At 31.6% G+C, this 17,585-nt stretch overlaps 1 protein-coding gene across 1 annotated transcript; it reads right to left on the minus strand.

Moving 5' to 3' along the window:
• Nucleotides 1-3,420: 3,420 nt before the first annotated feature.
• On the minus strand, nucleotides 3,421-4,751 carry LOC11422805 (mitogen-activated protein kinase kinase 9). Its single transcript, XM_003619834.4, has one exon. The coding sequence runs from the start codon at nucleotides 4,642-4,644 to the stop codon at nucleotides 3,670-3,672; it is 975 nt and encodes a 324-aa protein (XP_003619882.2). The 5' UTR covers nucleotides 4,645-4,751; the 3' UTR covers nucleotides 3,421-3,669.
• Nucleotides 4,752-17,585: the final 12,834 nt, after the last annotated feature.

Raw genomic sequence — 17,585 nt, forward strand, 5'->3', positions numbered from 1 at the left:
AAAGAGTCTCGAGAGTTTTTTTATCTCTTCATCTTTATGTGTCTGTACATAAGAAAATCAATATAATGAGAGAAAGGCTAAGGTATTTTTGATTGCTCATCTTTACCATGGTAATGTTGGAACAAAGGGTTGATTTGTCAATTTTGAGAGAGAATGAGAGAAGAGATTAGAGAGAGTTTATGGGAGAAATTGAGCTTGTATATTATTTTGGAAAATTGAGTTTATGCAAACACATATGAGAGCTAAATTGTTTATAGCCTACATTACTTGCAATGCAAGTTACTTGGTATACAAGTCATCTCTTATCGCTACGTTTCGAACTAACTTCATAACATGAATTAACTACTTCTAATAGGTAATGGGTAAGAATCCATAGGTTCTCACTTTGTAACCGAAATTATATTGTTTCATTAATAGAGGAGCTCCTCTCAACTGACGATGTATGTCACATTGGCCAAACCTCGTTACCATTGTTCATATGCATTTCTCTCTTTCTTTGTTTAATTTATGCATTTAAGTTCTCTACTATGTTTTTATTTTGTGTTTAGTTGAAATAACTAAATAAACATGTATGAGAATGATATCAACCTTTAGATAAAAAAACAAGTGGTTTAGACTTTTTTTTTTTTGTTGACAAGACAAGTGGTTTAGATTAAAAGCCTCATTTTAAACATCTTCTTATTCTATCAATTCTCATTAACCCTATTTTAAAATAATTTGTCTCTTCTGAGGTGTTTGATATTTTTTGGATTATAAAAGCCGAATTATTGTTAGGGGTTTCAGATTAAAATTTTTGAATTGTATGTTTTACTAAGATCTACACAAATATCAGCAAGGTGCTTTGTCTTCCAACGGTTTTTATCCTTTTCAGATTATATACTTTGAATAGCAGTTCGGATTATATAATCCGAACAAAGGGTATTTTGGGAGAAAAAATAAGGTGTGCGAGAAAGCCATATAGTGGGAAAACTCCAAATCCCACGAGTGAATAGAAAGTTTGATCTGCATTGGATCTCACCTGAATTCACCCCATCTATCCTCTTAAGGAGAAGTTTGTTTTTTCGACGGAATAAAAAAGACATATATGATTGAATCGTAACTAGTGAAAACAACCCTAATCGAAATGCACCAAAATTGTGAAAGCCTAAATATATACACACTTAGTTGATATGTGATATGATTGTATCGCGACGTCTAAATTTGAATTCTATTTTTTTTATACATTTGTACAAATATAGTCAAAATAATATTGGGCTACAATATAAATTTTATATGAGTATATTTTATTTTTTATTAGTTAGTTAATTAACCAGTTCAAACACGGTTTAATCGATCGAACCATGATATCGATTAACAGACTTAATTAGAGGAGGTTGACAACTTATTTTAGTCCGATTAACAATTGTTAAGGTTACAAATAGATTTAGATTAATAAAACTAACACAAACAAAGCTACTAAAATTGTTTTTTTGGATGAAATTTTTTCGACATTATTATTTTTTAGCCCCACCAAATTGTTAGTGTTGGATCCGCCCTTGCATGTTGAAGTAAACCCATCACTCTTGTTTCGAGTATGAAATTTCAAGGCATGTTCCAATTATTCTTTGTTTATTCTATCAGCTAACACATTGTAGTAACCAAATGCATATCACAAGGCAAGTTATTTTCCCTTTCTAAAGTACGCAATAAATTTCAAGAATGCCTTCTTCTACCACTATAGCCATCAAAATTTTGATCTTAAATGTTTTGTGTGTGTGTGTGATGAATTACTAGACTATTTTTGACTTGTAGTAGTTTTGGTTTATTCGGTTTATGTATGCAAGATGCAATGCATTTTGCACACTTAATCATTTTGCACACTTTTATTTTCTTTCCACGTTTTGTTTCTTGTCAAGAAGATAAGGCAAACACGTGTGGGTGCCCATAAGGTGAAATTGGTGAACAGCTAGAGAAGCATCCAACAAAGATGACGGCAGCCATGATGACACAACAAGAGGTATTGCTCAACTTGGTTGCGTCACAAATATGATGATATTGATAATAATCAATAATAATAGGACCACTAATTTTATTTTTATATAATAATATTAATATTAATAGTAATTAAAGAGCTTTCCACGTTCTTGCTACATCCACATCCTCCACATCCACTTGGTGACTTGGACCTTTTTGTTTGTGTACAAAGACATAAGAAAACTCTTTATTCATGTTATGACATTATTGTGTTGAGAAAATAATTACCAAAGTATCAATAAAAACCAATAAGAACTTGAAACATTTTGTCACATAGTATCTAAGAACGTGAAACATATTTCACTCTAATGCACAATCAATTAAAACGCATAATAGATCCACCTTCTAACTTTTTTTTTCTTCCTAACACTCACTCACTCTTAATGTTCAGTGTTTTATTAACTTCTTTCTTCAACAAGAGGTATGTGATGCGACAACATATGAAGCTCAAATACCTGATATGATACGACACCGATACGTCGATATAGGAAAATTTTAAAATTTAAAATCGATGAATCCTAATTCAACTTGTAAAATATTAAAATTGTTAGGCCGAACCTGATCCCCCACTTATGGATATATGTTTTTAATGTCTTTTTTCATTTCTTTTATCAATATAAAAAACAACACCCCGTGAACTTAGCTCAGTTGGTAGAGATATTGTATATTATATGTTGGGCTCGATGTTCAAACCCCAGACACTCCACTTCTCCACAATTTAATTGTGTGAGCTCTAGCCACTAGACTACTTGACAATAAAAAACACCAAAGTATCAATAAAAACCAATAAGAAGTTAAAACTTATTTCACTCTAATGCAAAAATAAATTAAAACGCTTTTGTTGCTTCATGTTCGGCTTCCTTTTGTGAACATTAGGAGGTTTTTTATCGAGTTTGGTTGTAGGGGAGGTGCCGTGTTATGGCCTTGTTGTACTCTTTTTCCTCCTAGCAGGATTTGTGCATCTTGTGCGATCCTAGCTTAATAATATTTGCTTATTCAAAATAAAACTCTAATGCAAAAATAAATTAAAACGCATAATAGGTCCACCATCCAACTTTTTTTTCTTCTTCCCAACACTCACTCTTTATGCTCAATGCTTGATTTAACTTTTTCTTTTGCAAGAACGAGTGTGTGCTGTGACAACTCTTCTTCCATATGAAGGCTAATTTATTTTACTCCATTCCTATGTTATTAGAATTTCTTTGTTTGATTTAATCACATGATAAAACTAAAATTGTTTTTAGAAATTATCAAATTAAAGACAAAAATGTTAACTAGAGACCTTGTCCTGATTGCATCAGCATTGGCGAACACTATGCTGTGTTTTAATTTTTTTATGGGTCACATATAATGTCACATTGTGTCGAGGTATATTCCTTTATGCAAAATGAAAAGAGCAATAGGATCTTGAAAATGAATAATTCACTTTATTCAGCAGCAATTTTTTGCTTTTAACTGAATTTTGAATTTCCCTTAAAACCAGAGAGAATAATAATGTTCAAAGGTGGAATCATTTTCCTAAGTCCCAAAGAAAAAAATAGAATCTGAAGGAAGAATATACATTTACTAATAAAAAAACCTAATCTAACTAAATAACTAACACTATCCAATATTACACAGTACTAGAGTCTAGACCCGATTGAAAAAAAATCTGGGTTAACTTTCCATATCTTTACATAAAAATGGGTGGGTCAACAACTGAGCCGCCGACCACCGTTCACCAGACTCCTTCTTAAGACAACATTCGACAAAGTTTCTAAACTCTGACGAAGCAGTCTCAGGGAGGCTTGGCGGATCAGAGAAGCAAATCGCGCACATAAGCGAAGCCCAATCGGGTCGTTGACCCGATTGAAGAAATGGAAAATAACCTACATAAAGTTCAAATAGGGTTAAACCTAAACTCCATATATCAGCTGAAAAACCGTTATAATTCCCTCCATAAACTTCTGGGTCAAATCTTTCAGGACTCATATAAGCACACGTGCCAACATAAGAGTTACATGCTTCAAGCGTGCGACCCATAAATTTACTGACACCAAAATCAGCAATTTTAACCTCGTTTTTGATGTTTACGAGGATGTTCGAAGGTTTTATGTCACGATGCGCTATGTTACGCGCGTGAAGGTACGTGAGACCGTTTAAAATGTCACGCGCCACCGTTGAGAGCTTTGATTCGGAGAATGTGCCGGTTGTTTTGAGGGCAGTTTCAAGGCTGCCGGAGTCCATGTATTCCATCAAAATGCAAACGTCGCCAGTGGGTTTCTCGAAGGAGCCGTGGTATTTCACGACGTTGGTGCAATCCGTTGCGCGACGGAGGATGTTTACTTCGGTGAGTGCACGGCGGCGCGTGGTGGGGTCAGAGTCATAATGGTTGATTTTGAGAGCGTATATGATGGAGGTGAGTTTGTGACGGACTTTGTAAACGGTGCCGCCGTTGCCATGACCGAGAACGGAGAGTTTTTCAAAGTCACCGGCACTAATATTGTCACCACCGGCAACGGAGGCGGTGGTGGCTGAAGTGGAGGGTTGTTTGTAGATGTTGGCAGGAAGAGGGACAGGGAAACGAGGACGGTGGTCGGAGATTTCTGGTAGCCGGAGTTTAGGGCTGTTGCGGCGGTGGACAAGCGCCATATACGGTGGTTGACGGTGGTGATAAAGAGAGAAAAAAGAGTTTTTTTTTTTTTTTGACTTTGAAAATAAGTGAGTTATTCTGAGAAGGTTTGTGATGGTTTTATATGAAGTGAGTGGATTTGAAGAGTGATGGCTTTAGAAAGAAAGAGGAAAGAGGTGAATATGGGAGTGGGGTCCACTTTTTCATTTTTATGATTTTTTAATTAAGATTTCTATGCTTGTACCATTGCTTTATTTAGCATGTGGTTATTTGTATCTAACTTTTTTTCTTACATTGTCACACCAAAGACTTCCACTTGTTGTAAGATTGTATCTCTAATTTAGGAAATAGATATACTATAGTTTGGAAGACATGTTATAAGATTCAATAATGAGAGTTTACTATTGTGAATCGTCATCTCATATGTGTAAAAGCATTTTGAATTTAACTGAGTGAAGTTGAAAAGTACAAGTTATTACAGGAGTAAAATATATGTAGTAAGTTACTATTGGAGTAAAAATAAAGGAGAATTGTTATTTACATATTGCATAAGGTTGTGTCACACGAGTATTTTACGAAAATGCTCTTCGGCAGTTAACTGCCGAAGTTTAGTAAACCGGCGGCAGTTAACTGCCGAGGAAAACTTCTGCAGTAAACTACCGAGGAATACTACTGAAAACTTCGTCAGTTAACTGCCGAGGAAACCTGAAACCATTTTTTTTTTTTTAACAAAAATCATAAATTGTCATTAATAATATTTATTGATTTTGAATGTTTCAATCATTATTTTAATACGTTTCAAACAATTGCAGTATTATATTTATGCGTATATATCTTAATAAGAATAACATTTAAATCAATGTAAAAATTAAGCTTTTGAATATTGTTTAATTCCTTTTAAGAGAGATGAATAATCATATGAATGAAATCATAAAAATAATCATATGAATGCAATCGATAGTTAATGAAATCATAAACATAATTAATAATTATTTAATGAAATAAACATAATTATTTTTATGATTTCATTCATATGATTTTGTTGCCATAAATGAAGAAATATGAGAGATGAATAATATCTCAATCGGTAGTTAATGGATCTAAAATGATGATTCAATAAAAAAAATGTAACAAAAACGTTTCAAATGATAGAATAATTATATTTGTAATTATTAGTAATTAATTTCATTGATGTCTATCATTATTCATAGGTTTGAATAACCTGTTATTACTTTATACTAATATTTCAGATATTATTACTTTAATTAACTTGAAAAACGCAACAACAAAAAATAAAAATGTTTGCCATCGGTAATTAATGGACCTAAAATGATGATTCAATAAAAAAAAATGCAACAACAAAAAACATTATAAATAAAAAGAGCATTTAAGTCCTCAAAAAACAATATTAATTATTTTAACGATTTATTATTATTATTATTATTTAAGTAATGTGCAAAACAATATTCAATGCTTAATTTTTACGTTGATTTAAATGCTATTCTTATTAAGATTTATACACATAAATATAATACTGCAATTGTTTGAAACGTACCAAAATAATGATTGAAACATTTAAAATCAATAAATATTATTAATGACAATTTATGATTTTTGTTGAAAAAAAAAAAAACAGGTTTGAGGTTCTCTCGACAGTTAACTGCCGAAGTTTTCAGTAGTATTCCTCGGTAGTTTACTGCAGAAGTTTTCCTCGGCAGTTAACTCCCGAGGTTTTCCTCGGCAGTTAACTGCCGCCGGTTTACTAAAACTTCGACAGTTAACTGTCGAATGACATTTTCGTAAAGTACTCGTGTGGCACAGTCTTATGTAATGCGTAAACAGTAATTCTCAAAATAAAGTTATCAACCATATAGCTCATATAGTAAAAGATTAGATGATTATTTGATATCTTGGAAGCAAGTTTTAATCCACAATTTTTACTATTTATTATGTGTATGAGTATTGCTGTTAAATTCTTTAGGGAAAAAAAAATATCACTATCAATTAACATGATTAAGTTTAGAAGAATCGATTAGACTCACAAATCCCCACAACAAACATGATAAAACACATGCTAAGAAATGTGTGACTTGTTAAAGAAAGTGTTGATACATGTTGACTACTATGGAAGATACAAATTAATATGGAGAGAACGAGTGGTAGAATGAAAGGTTTGGTCCTTTCTTGCTCCATTTTCGCCGCTCTGTGCTGTATGGTTAGATCTTGCATTGATATATCTTCAGCTGATCCGGATTTATAGATTCATCTTGTTCAGTTTATTCATTCTTATGAAGGATTGCGAGCTCGCAATTCATTTTTGCAACTTATTTGGTTATGTACAACTCACCTAATGTTAGATAAAGTCAAATTACATTCGTTTTGGTGGTTGAAATCTTATAATGTCAATCTTTGTTTAAACTCTTATGTGTGATGGTCGAGCTATTTTGTTTGTATGAGCATCAACTACGTTGTCTTGTATCTTTTGTTTTTGGTTTCGTGCTAACCGTAAATTTTTGGGGTTCTTTCTGATACATCTTGTGTTAGTAAGGATCCTCGGTTGATTTTAATATAATCCATTTTGTTTGTTAAAAAAAAAAAAAAAAAAAAAATTTGATCTTTTTTTTAGCGTAGATAAAGGTCTAAACTGATAAACTAACCTAATAGATGCAAAATACATCATATAGATATTTGAGCTTTATTCATGGTCCTCTAAAATCACTATATGCTACATTAGTCATATTGATATTTTTTACTTACCGCGTCATGGATATATTAATATGACTATTCTAGCATATAGTGCCCCCAAAATAGTGTTGAAAGGTATTTTAAATAAGGGTTTTAGGAGTATTTTATATAGGGCAATTCATATGTTAGTTATGGTATTTGGTGTGTAAGTAACTAACTAACTAAGTTGGTTATAATGACTAATGCTTTGTAAATCCATTTATAAAGTGTATAAGTAAACACATTGTGAAAATGAATAAAGAAGTGAAGTGCATAACCATTCTAACATCTCTCTCCCCCTCCCTCCCTCCCTCACTCCCTCTCTCTCTCTCTCAACCTCCATCGTTCATCTTCTAAGAGATAAACCCCCTTTATTGTATATTTTTAATCCTATTTATTTGTAGTTTTTAATTTTTTTATTTCATTCATTAATCTTGAATTGTGAAAACTCCATTATTAATGTTTTATAGTATTTATTTAGGCTTATTGTATATTAGTTTGCTAATTTATCAACAAATTTTTCACTATGGTATTTTTATTTGATTCCCAGCAATAAGCAATGGAATTAAAAAAAAATCAAGGTCAGAACACTCGTCAACTTCTAATCCTCAACCTGAAACAGTTATGAATGTGAAAGCATAAAATTGGGTCCATCTTTAAAAAACACAGATTTTTGCAATTGGATTTGGAAAAGCTTCAAAATAATCCTTGTTTCTGGCAAAAAAATTCAAATTATCATCCAAGTGATAGAGAAGTAATTAGAAGATACTATTTGCAAAAGGTTCTTTGTAAACCAAAAGAGATTAATTTTCCAATAAATAAAATTTGGGATGTCTTTCATAAGTTTAATTCGGATTGGTATTCGAAATATAGAGGTTGGGTGGAATATAGTCAAAAAGAGGATGCAGCTTATTGCTTATGTTGTTATTTTATCAGACCACATGTTAGAGAACATAAAAGTAGTGGTGATGCCTTTATAATCGAAAGAAAAAAAAAAAAAAAAAAGTGATTGGTTCCAATTTTATATCAGAGGTTTAAATAGCTCCCATAATCAAGCATGGTGAAACAGTAAAACTCTAATGAAACAAAAGCAACATATTGAAGTTGCTATGTGTAAACAATCCCTTCAAGATAAGGATGAATATCAAATTCACCTAATTTTCATAGTTGATTGCATTCGATTTTTATGAAGTCAAGGTTTAGCTTAATATTAAATAGGTGTAGTCAAGGTAATTTTTAGCATGTTTGTCATTGCGTTTGACAAACCACGTTCTATAGAAAACCACGGTAATATATCAGGTTTAGACATTAGCTTAATAAAGTCACGACAGATTTGCTTTGGTAACCACGCCAGCCGTGCTTTTGGTATTCTAAACTCTATGCCAAACACATGCTTTATGTAACAAAACATCACATGTAATAATAATATTCAATTATAAAGAAAAATATAAATGAACACGTACACAAAAGAAAACAATAAATTTCAAGAAAAATAAAAGAAAATTTTATTTAGATTCTTATGAATACATCAAAAAAAATAATAGATTCTTATATATATATATATATATATATATATATATATATATATATATATATAAGGCAAATGTGATGTAGAAAGAGAACCAACTACAACACCCTAAATATAAGCTAAAATAAAAGGAACAACAAAAGAAAAATAACTAAAAAGAGAAGACGAATCAATTTGGAAGCCTGTCCCTAGAACGGGTAAAATGAACTGGAAAAGTCTTTTGCTTCTTATTTTTCTTGTACATTACCTCAATGATAGGCTCTTCCATATCATCATACCAATTCTTTAAATAATTTATAGCTACCACTCTCTATTCCTCGTCGGTATAAACTCGAGGCACGCTAGCACTGACATCTTTGTCGTTCCAATGTGACTGTAGAATCTCCAAGTCGTGAGAGACGTTGGGAGTAAAGTTGTATTCTCATATATAATCTAAATCTATCATTGCATCATTCCAAGGGTCAGTGATACGCATGTCAGGAATTCGATGATCATCCGCTTGTTTCTCTGCATGAGCTATGTTGTCTTCCACCTGCATTGGTTGCACTGAAAGTGAACTAACAACGATAATATATATATATATATATATATATATATATATATATATATATATATATCATGAGTAAAGATATCTACTACATAACCAGTAACTGTTGTGTCCTAGGACCTTATTATATCAGTAAGAAGAGGATCCTCTTCTATAACAATTTTATGTGTTGCAATGTTTGGAACGAGTCCTGAAGGTGTAACCTCAGTGACCTTCTCAACTTCAACATTTGATGCAGTAGGCTTAGCCACACGATATTTGTGCGCAACTACCGAACTTAAAGAAGTTTTTGAAATATGATACTTTCAATTTTTAATAGTATGCCTTATTATCTAACATGAGTAGCAGAAAAGTAGTCTTTACCTAGAGACACCATGGACCAAGGCGCATTTGTTTTCCAAAACTTTGAAATTCTTGATTTTTAATCTACCATTCAAACTAGATAGGACCCTATGGAAGAGTGAACCTTCTGTGAAGTACCATTTGTCAGTCTAGAATTCCTGCCAAATATGCATTCTCAGAAATTTTGGTTGAATTTGATCTCGCTTGATTTACGGCATTAAAAGTTGAGAAACTAGAATATTGCATGGGTTTGATAAAGCTTGTCGAAACGATTTTATAATCGTTGAAAAGCCAATTGACCGAGAGGAGGGATTTGTCATTATAACACACCTATTAACCAGTTAAAAAAACAGACATCAAACAACACAACACCCATGAGCAAAACAAACCCAGTAGAAATCGAAAGCAAGAAAATCAAGTAAGTCTCACAAACCAGTAATAAACCGATAAACTTAGAGCTAATGAACAGTACCAAAAGTATGAAATCAAAGAATGAAAGAGTTCAGTTCATTAAATTCATCAGATTGTTAATCCATACCGTGATTTCATATCGTGAACCACCAGGTAGGGCATCAGCTAACATCCCCAACTCGTTCATGGTGTTACTATTCATGAACGTGAAATGGAAGACGTGTTACCAAAACCAAATCGAATAATGACAAAATAATCAATTGGATGAGTTCGATCTCTGTCATTTCCTCCAACACAACCGTTGCAGGAAATGTTACAAATAAAAAGGCCTTTTCCTCTATGTTTGATTTTGCAATCCTGAAAAAATTCAATGTCTGCATTCATCCCCCAAATGCCCCTAAGATCATTGAAGTCCTCTGGAACCCTCCAATCCTGAACTAGATTAAGTGTAATACAAATGGATCAACAACTAATACTGCTTCAGCTTGTGGAGATATATTTAGAAACAATGATGCAAAGTTTATGCTATGTTTTGCTGAAAATACCGGAATTGAAAATGCTTTTTATGCAGAACTTGATGGTGTCATGAGGGCTATTGAATTAGCATGTTAATATTAGTGGAGTAATTTATGGCTAGAATGTGATTCTGCTCTAGTGGGGAATGTTTTTAAAAACAAATCTCTTGTGCCTTGGAGAATAAGAAACAGATGGGACAACTGTTTAGAGAAGATTAGAAACATGATTTTTTTTTGTTACTCATGTCTATGGGGAAGACAAGACTTGTGCTGACACTCTAGCAAACTTAGGTTAACTCTTCCTCATTTCTATCTGGACTGAGTTACCTTGGTGTATAAGGTAGTATTTTGTTAGAGATAGACTAGGGATGCCTAATTATAGATGCACTAATCCCTGAGGTGGTTTTAGTTTGGTTCCCAACCACTTGTTTGTACTTCCTTTTCCTTTTTTAATATATTTTGGGTTGCCCTAGCTTCCTGCTAGAATATCATATAAAATACCGTTTTTATTTGATATGCATTAGCATAATAAAAAACGTGGAGTGTCCGTCTTTCCACTAGTTAACAATAATGATATTTGAACACCACAATTTTTTCTACAAACTTTTTTTTTTTGTAGTGGCCGGAGTTTGAACCCCGAACCTTGCATATATTATGCATTGTCCCAACCAACTGAGCTTAGCTCACAAGGACTTTTCTATAAACATTCAATATACTCCATTCGTCCCGCAATAAGTGAGAATTTTGTAGAAATATATTGTCGTAAAATAACTTACTCCACTTTTCAATGCAATATTAATTACTTTTTCTCATTATAACTTTAATTAATACTACTTTCATCACTTCTAATTCAATATATTTCACTTTGCATTTATGATGATGACAAATACACTAATACTTGACAAGAGTATTTATAACCATTTTTCTCTATCACTCCTTTATACATTTTTCTTAGGGTTAAATATGTTTTTGGTCCCTATAAATTAGGGACCTTTCAAGTTTAGTCCTTACTTAATTTTAATTGTTCTTTTAGTCCGTAAACAAATTTTCTGCACTCAGTATTAGTCCCTCCTCAATTCAAATTTGTTTAATTTATGTTTAAACTCTTGAGTTTTTGAACAATTTTTTTTTACACGCGTGTTAAGAACATTACTAAAAGTTTCTATGCAAAAAATTGTCACAAAATTTGATTTCTACGTCCAGATTTTGTTAATTTTATCTTTAACTTTTGCCGTTTTAAAAAATTCATATTTAATTCATTTCATGTTAAAAAATTTTAAATTTTAGTAAATGAACCTTTCATAGTGTTCTAAACTTGTCTCAAAAAAATCGTTCAAAAATTTAAGAGTTTAAGGATAATTAAACAAACTTTGCTGTAACAGGGACTAAAATTAGAAGTAATTCTTTTTTGTAGAGACTAAAAAACTTATTAAAAATTAAGTAAGGATTAAACTTAAAATATCCTATTTTATAGGGATCAAAAACATATTTAACCCTTTTTCTTAATGTATGAAATGATCAAATAGCTCACTTGATTTAGAACAGAGGAAATATCATTTTCTTTTATATATATCTTCGTATTCTATCATCAATCATACATACATACATATATATATATATCCTATCATTCTCTTTTATGTTTATCTCTCTTAATGTGTAGAGATTATTGTGGTGTCTAACAAACATTTTTCTTTAATTAATGTACCTGCCATTGTTAATATATGAGCCGTAAAGTTCCATGAAAAAATAAACTGTGATTCTAATTTTTTTTTTTTTTATAAATTATAAATATTATACATTTTTATATCTGTCCCTCTATTATATTATTAACAACTTTGCCCACGTTGCATTTACTGATGGACAGCTAAAGTAATCCACAAGTGGCATGATATTGATTTGTCCCAATTAGAGATATCTTGCCCCACAAGTATTTAATTAGTAATGAAATGCTTACCTACGTATGATTAATGATGAATTAGACAACTAAATTATTCAAGAGAGTAGTTGATGTTGCTTTCCAATCATAACGACAGTTTGGATGAATCTCTCAAGAAAAAAGAAATGTTAGGAATTATACAATAATTAAGAGTTTTTAAAATAGCTTAGATTGTGGTATAGTTAACAACATACGTATAGGTCTCAATTATTTTTTGATGAAATATATGCATTTAATGATGTGCTTCAACGTTGATTAATTAATATGACAATTGTTTTTTTTTTTTTCTTTTGTTCTAAAACTTTGGTTCTCAAGAGAAGGAAAAATGACCATATGAAATTCAGTAGAGAAACAGTTAAAGTATATGACTAAAATTATTTCAGAGTTCAAATCATATTCTCTCAATTGATTGATCTTTACCTGAAGCATATTAAGATAGTTGGAAACAAGAACAAAGCATGGCGACCATATGTAAATAAAAAAGAATTATTTTAATTAAGAACTCTTATGATATATTAGAAAGTAATCCGAATGTCCTCGTAAGTTTAGTTCAGTATGGACAATGCATAAAATATGCAACGTCTAGAGTTCAAACTCTGGTCACCATAAAAAAATTAAGAACTTTATAATTGTACTTAATAAATCAATTTGGTAAAATAATTATTGTATTTTTTTGAAGAGTATATCGTTTAATTTGAAAGGTGGGGTTGAGTACAAACTACTAGAGAAGGGTTCATTTGTCCTTTACTTCTAGAGCAGCCGGCAACAAGTTGCATCAGATTACAAATACATGTTCACTTAATTCTTAAATTGATTGCAAATTCAACTTGAGAAGTGGCAATGCATGCATATATACTATACAAATTAAAAAAAGAGATAAATGTACTTATATCCTAATGTTGTTTATTGTTGAGAGGTCACAATCTTCATAATTATGTGGTACTAAAGTTCGTTGGATTTTGCAACAGCCTCACTGCCACATGATTCTAGTGGAAGTGATTACAATGTATCTCATGTTGATTAATTTTAACATGTGAAAAATGAATAATTTACCACTTGATTAATAACGAATGAAATGAGGATATATAATGTGCTCAAAGTCTCTCTAGAGTATATCTAACAGCATCTTCAAGGCTAGAACATAAGTTACTTAATATCAAGGGGACTTTTATGGTACAACCGTAAATTATGGTGTACCAGTACTCTCGCTTATAATTTTTATAAATTAACTATCATTTTTTATGAAGAAAATACGTGTTTGTTGACATATATATTTTAAAAAATATCATTTTATATGGAAAAAAACATCATTTCATTTTTTATAAAAATCATACTAATTTTTTTACATTTTATTGTAAAAAATAATCAAAATTCTCTATTATGAGTAATAAGAATTCAGAAAAATCAAATTTTATTGCGTTGACGTTTTTGGTAAATAAGATTTAGTTATTATAATTATAGGTGATAGAAAATAATTTTTTCCTACAAAAAATAACTCATTTAACTATTAATTTAAGGGTTTGGTGTACCAATACACTCAAATTGTTGGGTGTACCATAGAACTTGCCTAATATCAATGCTAAAATTTATTCAAACTCCAATGTCTAGCACAAGGAGTGCAAAATAATAGAGGCAAAAGCAAAATTACAAGAATATCAATTGTAACAGTGACAAGAAAATGAACACACCCGCCCTTTATCCTATTTTTTATTCTCATGAGTCGAAGTTTTCACGTACGTTTGGTATCACGGTAGATATGTTAAGATTCAAAATCACGACGATTCTTAAAACTACACTTCGTAGTTTCTGCAAAATCATAATGTGTCACCGCGATACCAAACAAGACGATCATTTTTTTGAATATTATAAGGGGGATAGGGTTTTGGTTGGAGTTAAGCAACGTTGGTTCTACCAACAATGCAATAAGCACTGATTTTTATTTATTTTTTGGTCGAAGAAGCATGTAGTGATTGAAGTATCTTGTTTGGATTTGGTAGTTTGTTAAATTTGTTATTTTAGATGTATTTTGAGGTTGTCTTGTAGTATGGGTTAGTGCTAATCTGATGTAGATTGAAGGCCAGCTATGATTTGGGCAAAAATATTTTACCAAACATTTTCTTTAAATGGTATGGGGCCAGCTCGAGGTCCAGGAGTTTTTAAAATAAATAAACAACTCTATCACTATTGTTTTTGAGTGTAATTATTCAATTAATTTCATCTATTTTATAAATGTGTGCATTATTATCCTTTATTTATTTCAAAATTATAGTAATGAAGGGATGAATTTCCCTTTGTGAATTTTTCTCTAGAATTCATCCACATCCTTAAATGTTTACCTCTCCTATTCATCCACATCCTATTTTTATTATCCTTTATTTATTTCAAAATTATAGTAATGAAGGGATGAATTTTCCTTTGTGAATTTTTCTCTAGAATTCATCCACATCCTTAAATGCTATACATCGTAAGATTTTTCTCGCGAATGTATCCCGATTGTGAAAAGGCTTTGATAACCAAAAAAAAAAAAAAAAAACAAAAAATAGGTTCCACTAATGTATCCCGATTGTGAAAAGGCTTTGATAACCAAAAAAAAAAAAACAAACAAAAAATAGGTTCCACTAATGTATCCCGATTGTGAAAAGGCTTTGATAACCAAAAAAAAAAAAAAAAACAAAAAATAGGTTTCACTTACCATTCAGACGGTTATACCACAATACAATAGTGCAATGCAGGTAGTTTCGAGATACTCTCGTGATTGAATTTTTAGATGGATTGAACATTCTCCTTTTTAATTATATTCTATTTTAAATGGTGATTTCAATGGACTTTTCTATTCACCGTGAAGATTCAATTTCATAGTAATGAACACCTTCATTTCTTTTAGAAAACATAGATGATTTCAACTCAATTTTTATCCAAACGAATTGGGTTGAGGTTGAGGCAAGAATAAAAAAATCATGCTAACAACTTTTTTTGGTACAAATCATGCTAACAACTTTACGAAGAAGAATAATGATATGTGAACACAAAAGTTAACATTGACGTAATATTTTATTTTAAGAAAATGCTAACAAGTGTCCTTGTAATAATAGGACACTTGTTAATAAATTATAAAAAAATTATTATTTTAAAAATTATGTATTTAATTTTTTAAAAGTTGAGAAAGTGTTTTATTCAATGCAATTTTTTTCTCTTTATTTTTAGTTTCTTAATTTGTATCCGAACATAACGGTTAGTAAGATCCTTTTATACTGTCGGTCGGATTTTTTTAGACATTAGAGTTGTTGGCATGGTCCACATGATGAGGTAAGGTATGGTAGAGATGTCATTTTCTGTGATCCAATAGCATCACCCCACCATGGTATAGAAGATTTTAAAACAAACGATAAATCATATTAAATTGAGGTTGTTAAGGTGGATAACAACAAATTAAACTATTTATTAAAATGTTAAGTATATTTAGCAATTGTTACTTATACGATCTATTGATAGATCACATTCAGTTTAGTGGGTAGTTTTTCTACACATGTGTAATCTCTAGCTTTTAAGCTATCATTGAATGAAATATCCACTTTGTGGGAGATCTATGCTTCTAGCAAGATTGATTATAGTGAAAACTTTGTAAGAATTTGTCATCACTATCATGAGACAAAGCACCATTGACATAGTTACTAGAAGATTTATGGTGAGAACTATCAACATTCACTTCAGGAAACATACATACTAGAGGAAGAGTCCAACAAATATTAATAACATGTTGATGTTTAGGTTGCATATTAGTTTGAATTAGTTTCCAAATTACGAAAACTTTTGCTAAAAGGAAAAAAAAATGGTATAGAAAAGCATCGCAGTAGGCTGTGATTCGCGACATTCCAACTATATTGACATTTGAAGCCTAACTATCATTTGCAACAATCATAGGGGACATGCACCGTACCCTTGAAAGGAAGCAAGATAAACATAAAATTCCTAAACGACGAAATCAAGCCAGCACAGCTGCAAAATATAAATCTTATCACATCTTTTAAAATAGACGGAAGAAGTAATATCAAGTAATCCGAGTTATGCATTAAACTCACCACGATAGATAGTGTTTGGGATCAAACTGTTTGACCACTTGGACATTCAGAACATCTTCGCCCTTTCAAGCTTGACACTTGGGACTGTGTTTGGTACCAAACTGTTTGACTACTCGATCATTCAGAATTTCCTTTCTCTTCAGGTTTGAGACTCAACGCCTGTGCTCGATACCAAACAGTTTGGCCACCCGGGCATTCAACCAGGCTTGACACTCAGGGGTTGTGTTCTGTATCAGTATGACTGAGTATAATACTCAAGGCAACTGGAGTACTCGGTCCTTCCTGATAGAATCGCTTTGCTAATCCCGTTGTCCATATGGTCCAAAGACACAAGGCCCATAAAGTTTTATTAACGCATAGGCAGTCTCCCAACATGGTCCAGAGTTTCTTAATAGTAGGAGGAATATGTGACGGGTGCTCTTTTGCCCCCCCCTATTGCTCTTTATTTTGCGAAACTACATTCAGCAGTTATCTCCCGAAGCCTTTAAAAGAGCAAACATCGGAATATGTTGTCTAAGATTATTCTCTCTATAGCGCTCAGGTCTTTCTCATTGTAATTTGTCTTGATATTGAGCTTTTTGCCAGTATCACTCTTGGTTCTTTGCTTTGTCTTTTCATTTTGATGTCTGATGGTTGAGTTTTATTATAATATACTCTTTATCACAGGCTTTGTCAAATTTACTTATTGATAATGTTTTTCATCACGAGCAATTGTGATCTATATTCTTTTCTTGCAATATATATAGAAAAAACCAAATGTGCAAATAATGATTTTTTTTTCCAGCATACCCTGGGATCTTCTGCATTTTCTTTTTGTTCAGCACATTTTAATAAAATAGTCCTGATACACCAACTGTATAAGAGATTTTTAAATATTAC

The sequence above is a fragment of the Medicago truncatula genome, chromosome 6 (genome assembly GCF_003473485.1).
Source record: "Medicago truncatula cultivar Jemalong A17 chromosome 6, MtrunA17r5.0-ANR, whole genome shotgun sequence".
Classification (NCBI taxonomy): domain Eukaryota; kingdom Viridiplantae; phylum Streptophyta; class Magnoliopsida; order Fabales; family Fabaceae; genus Medicago; species Medicago truncatula.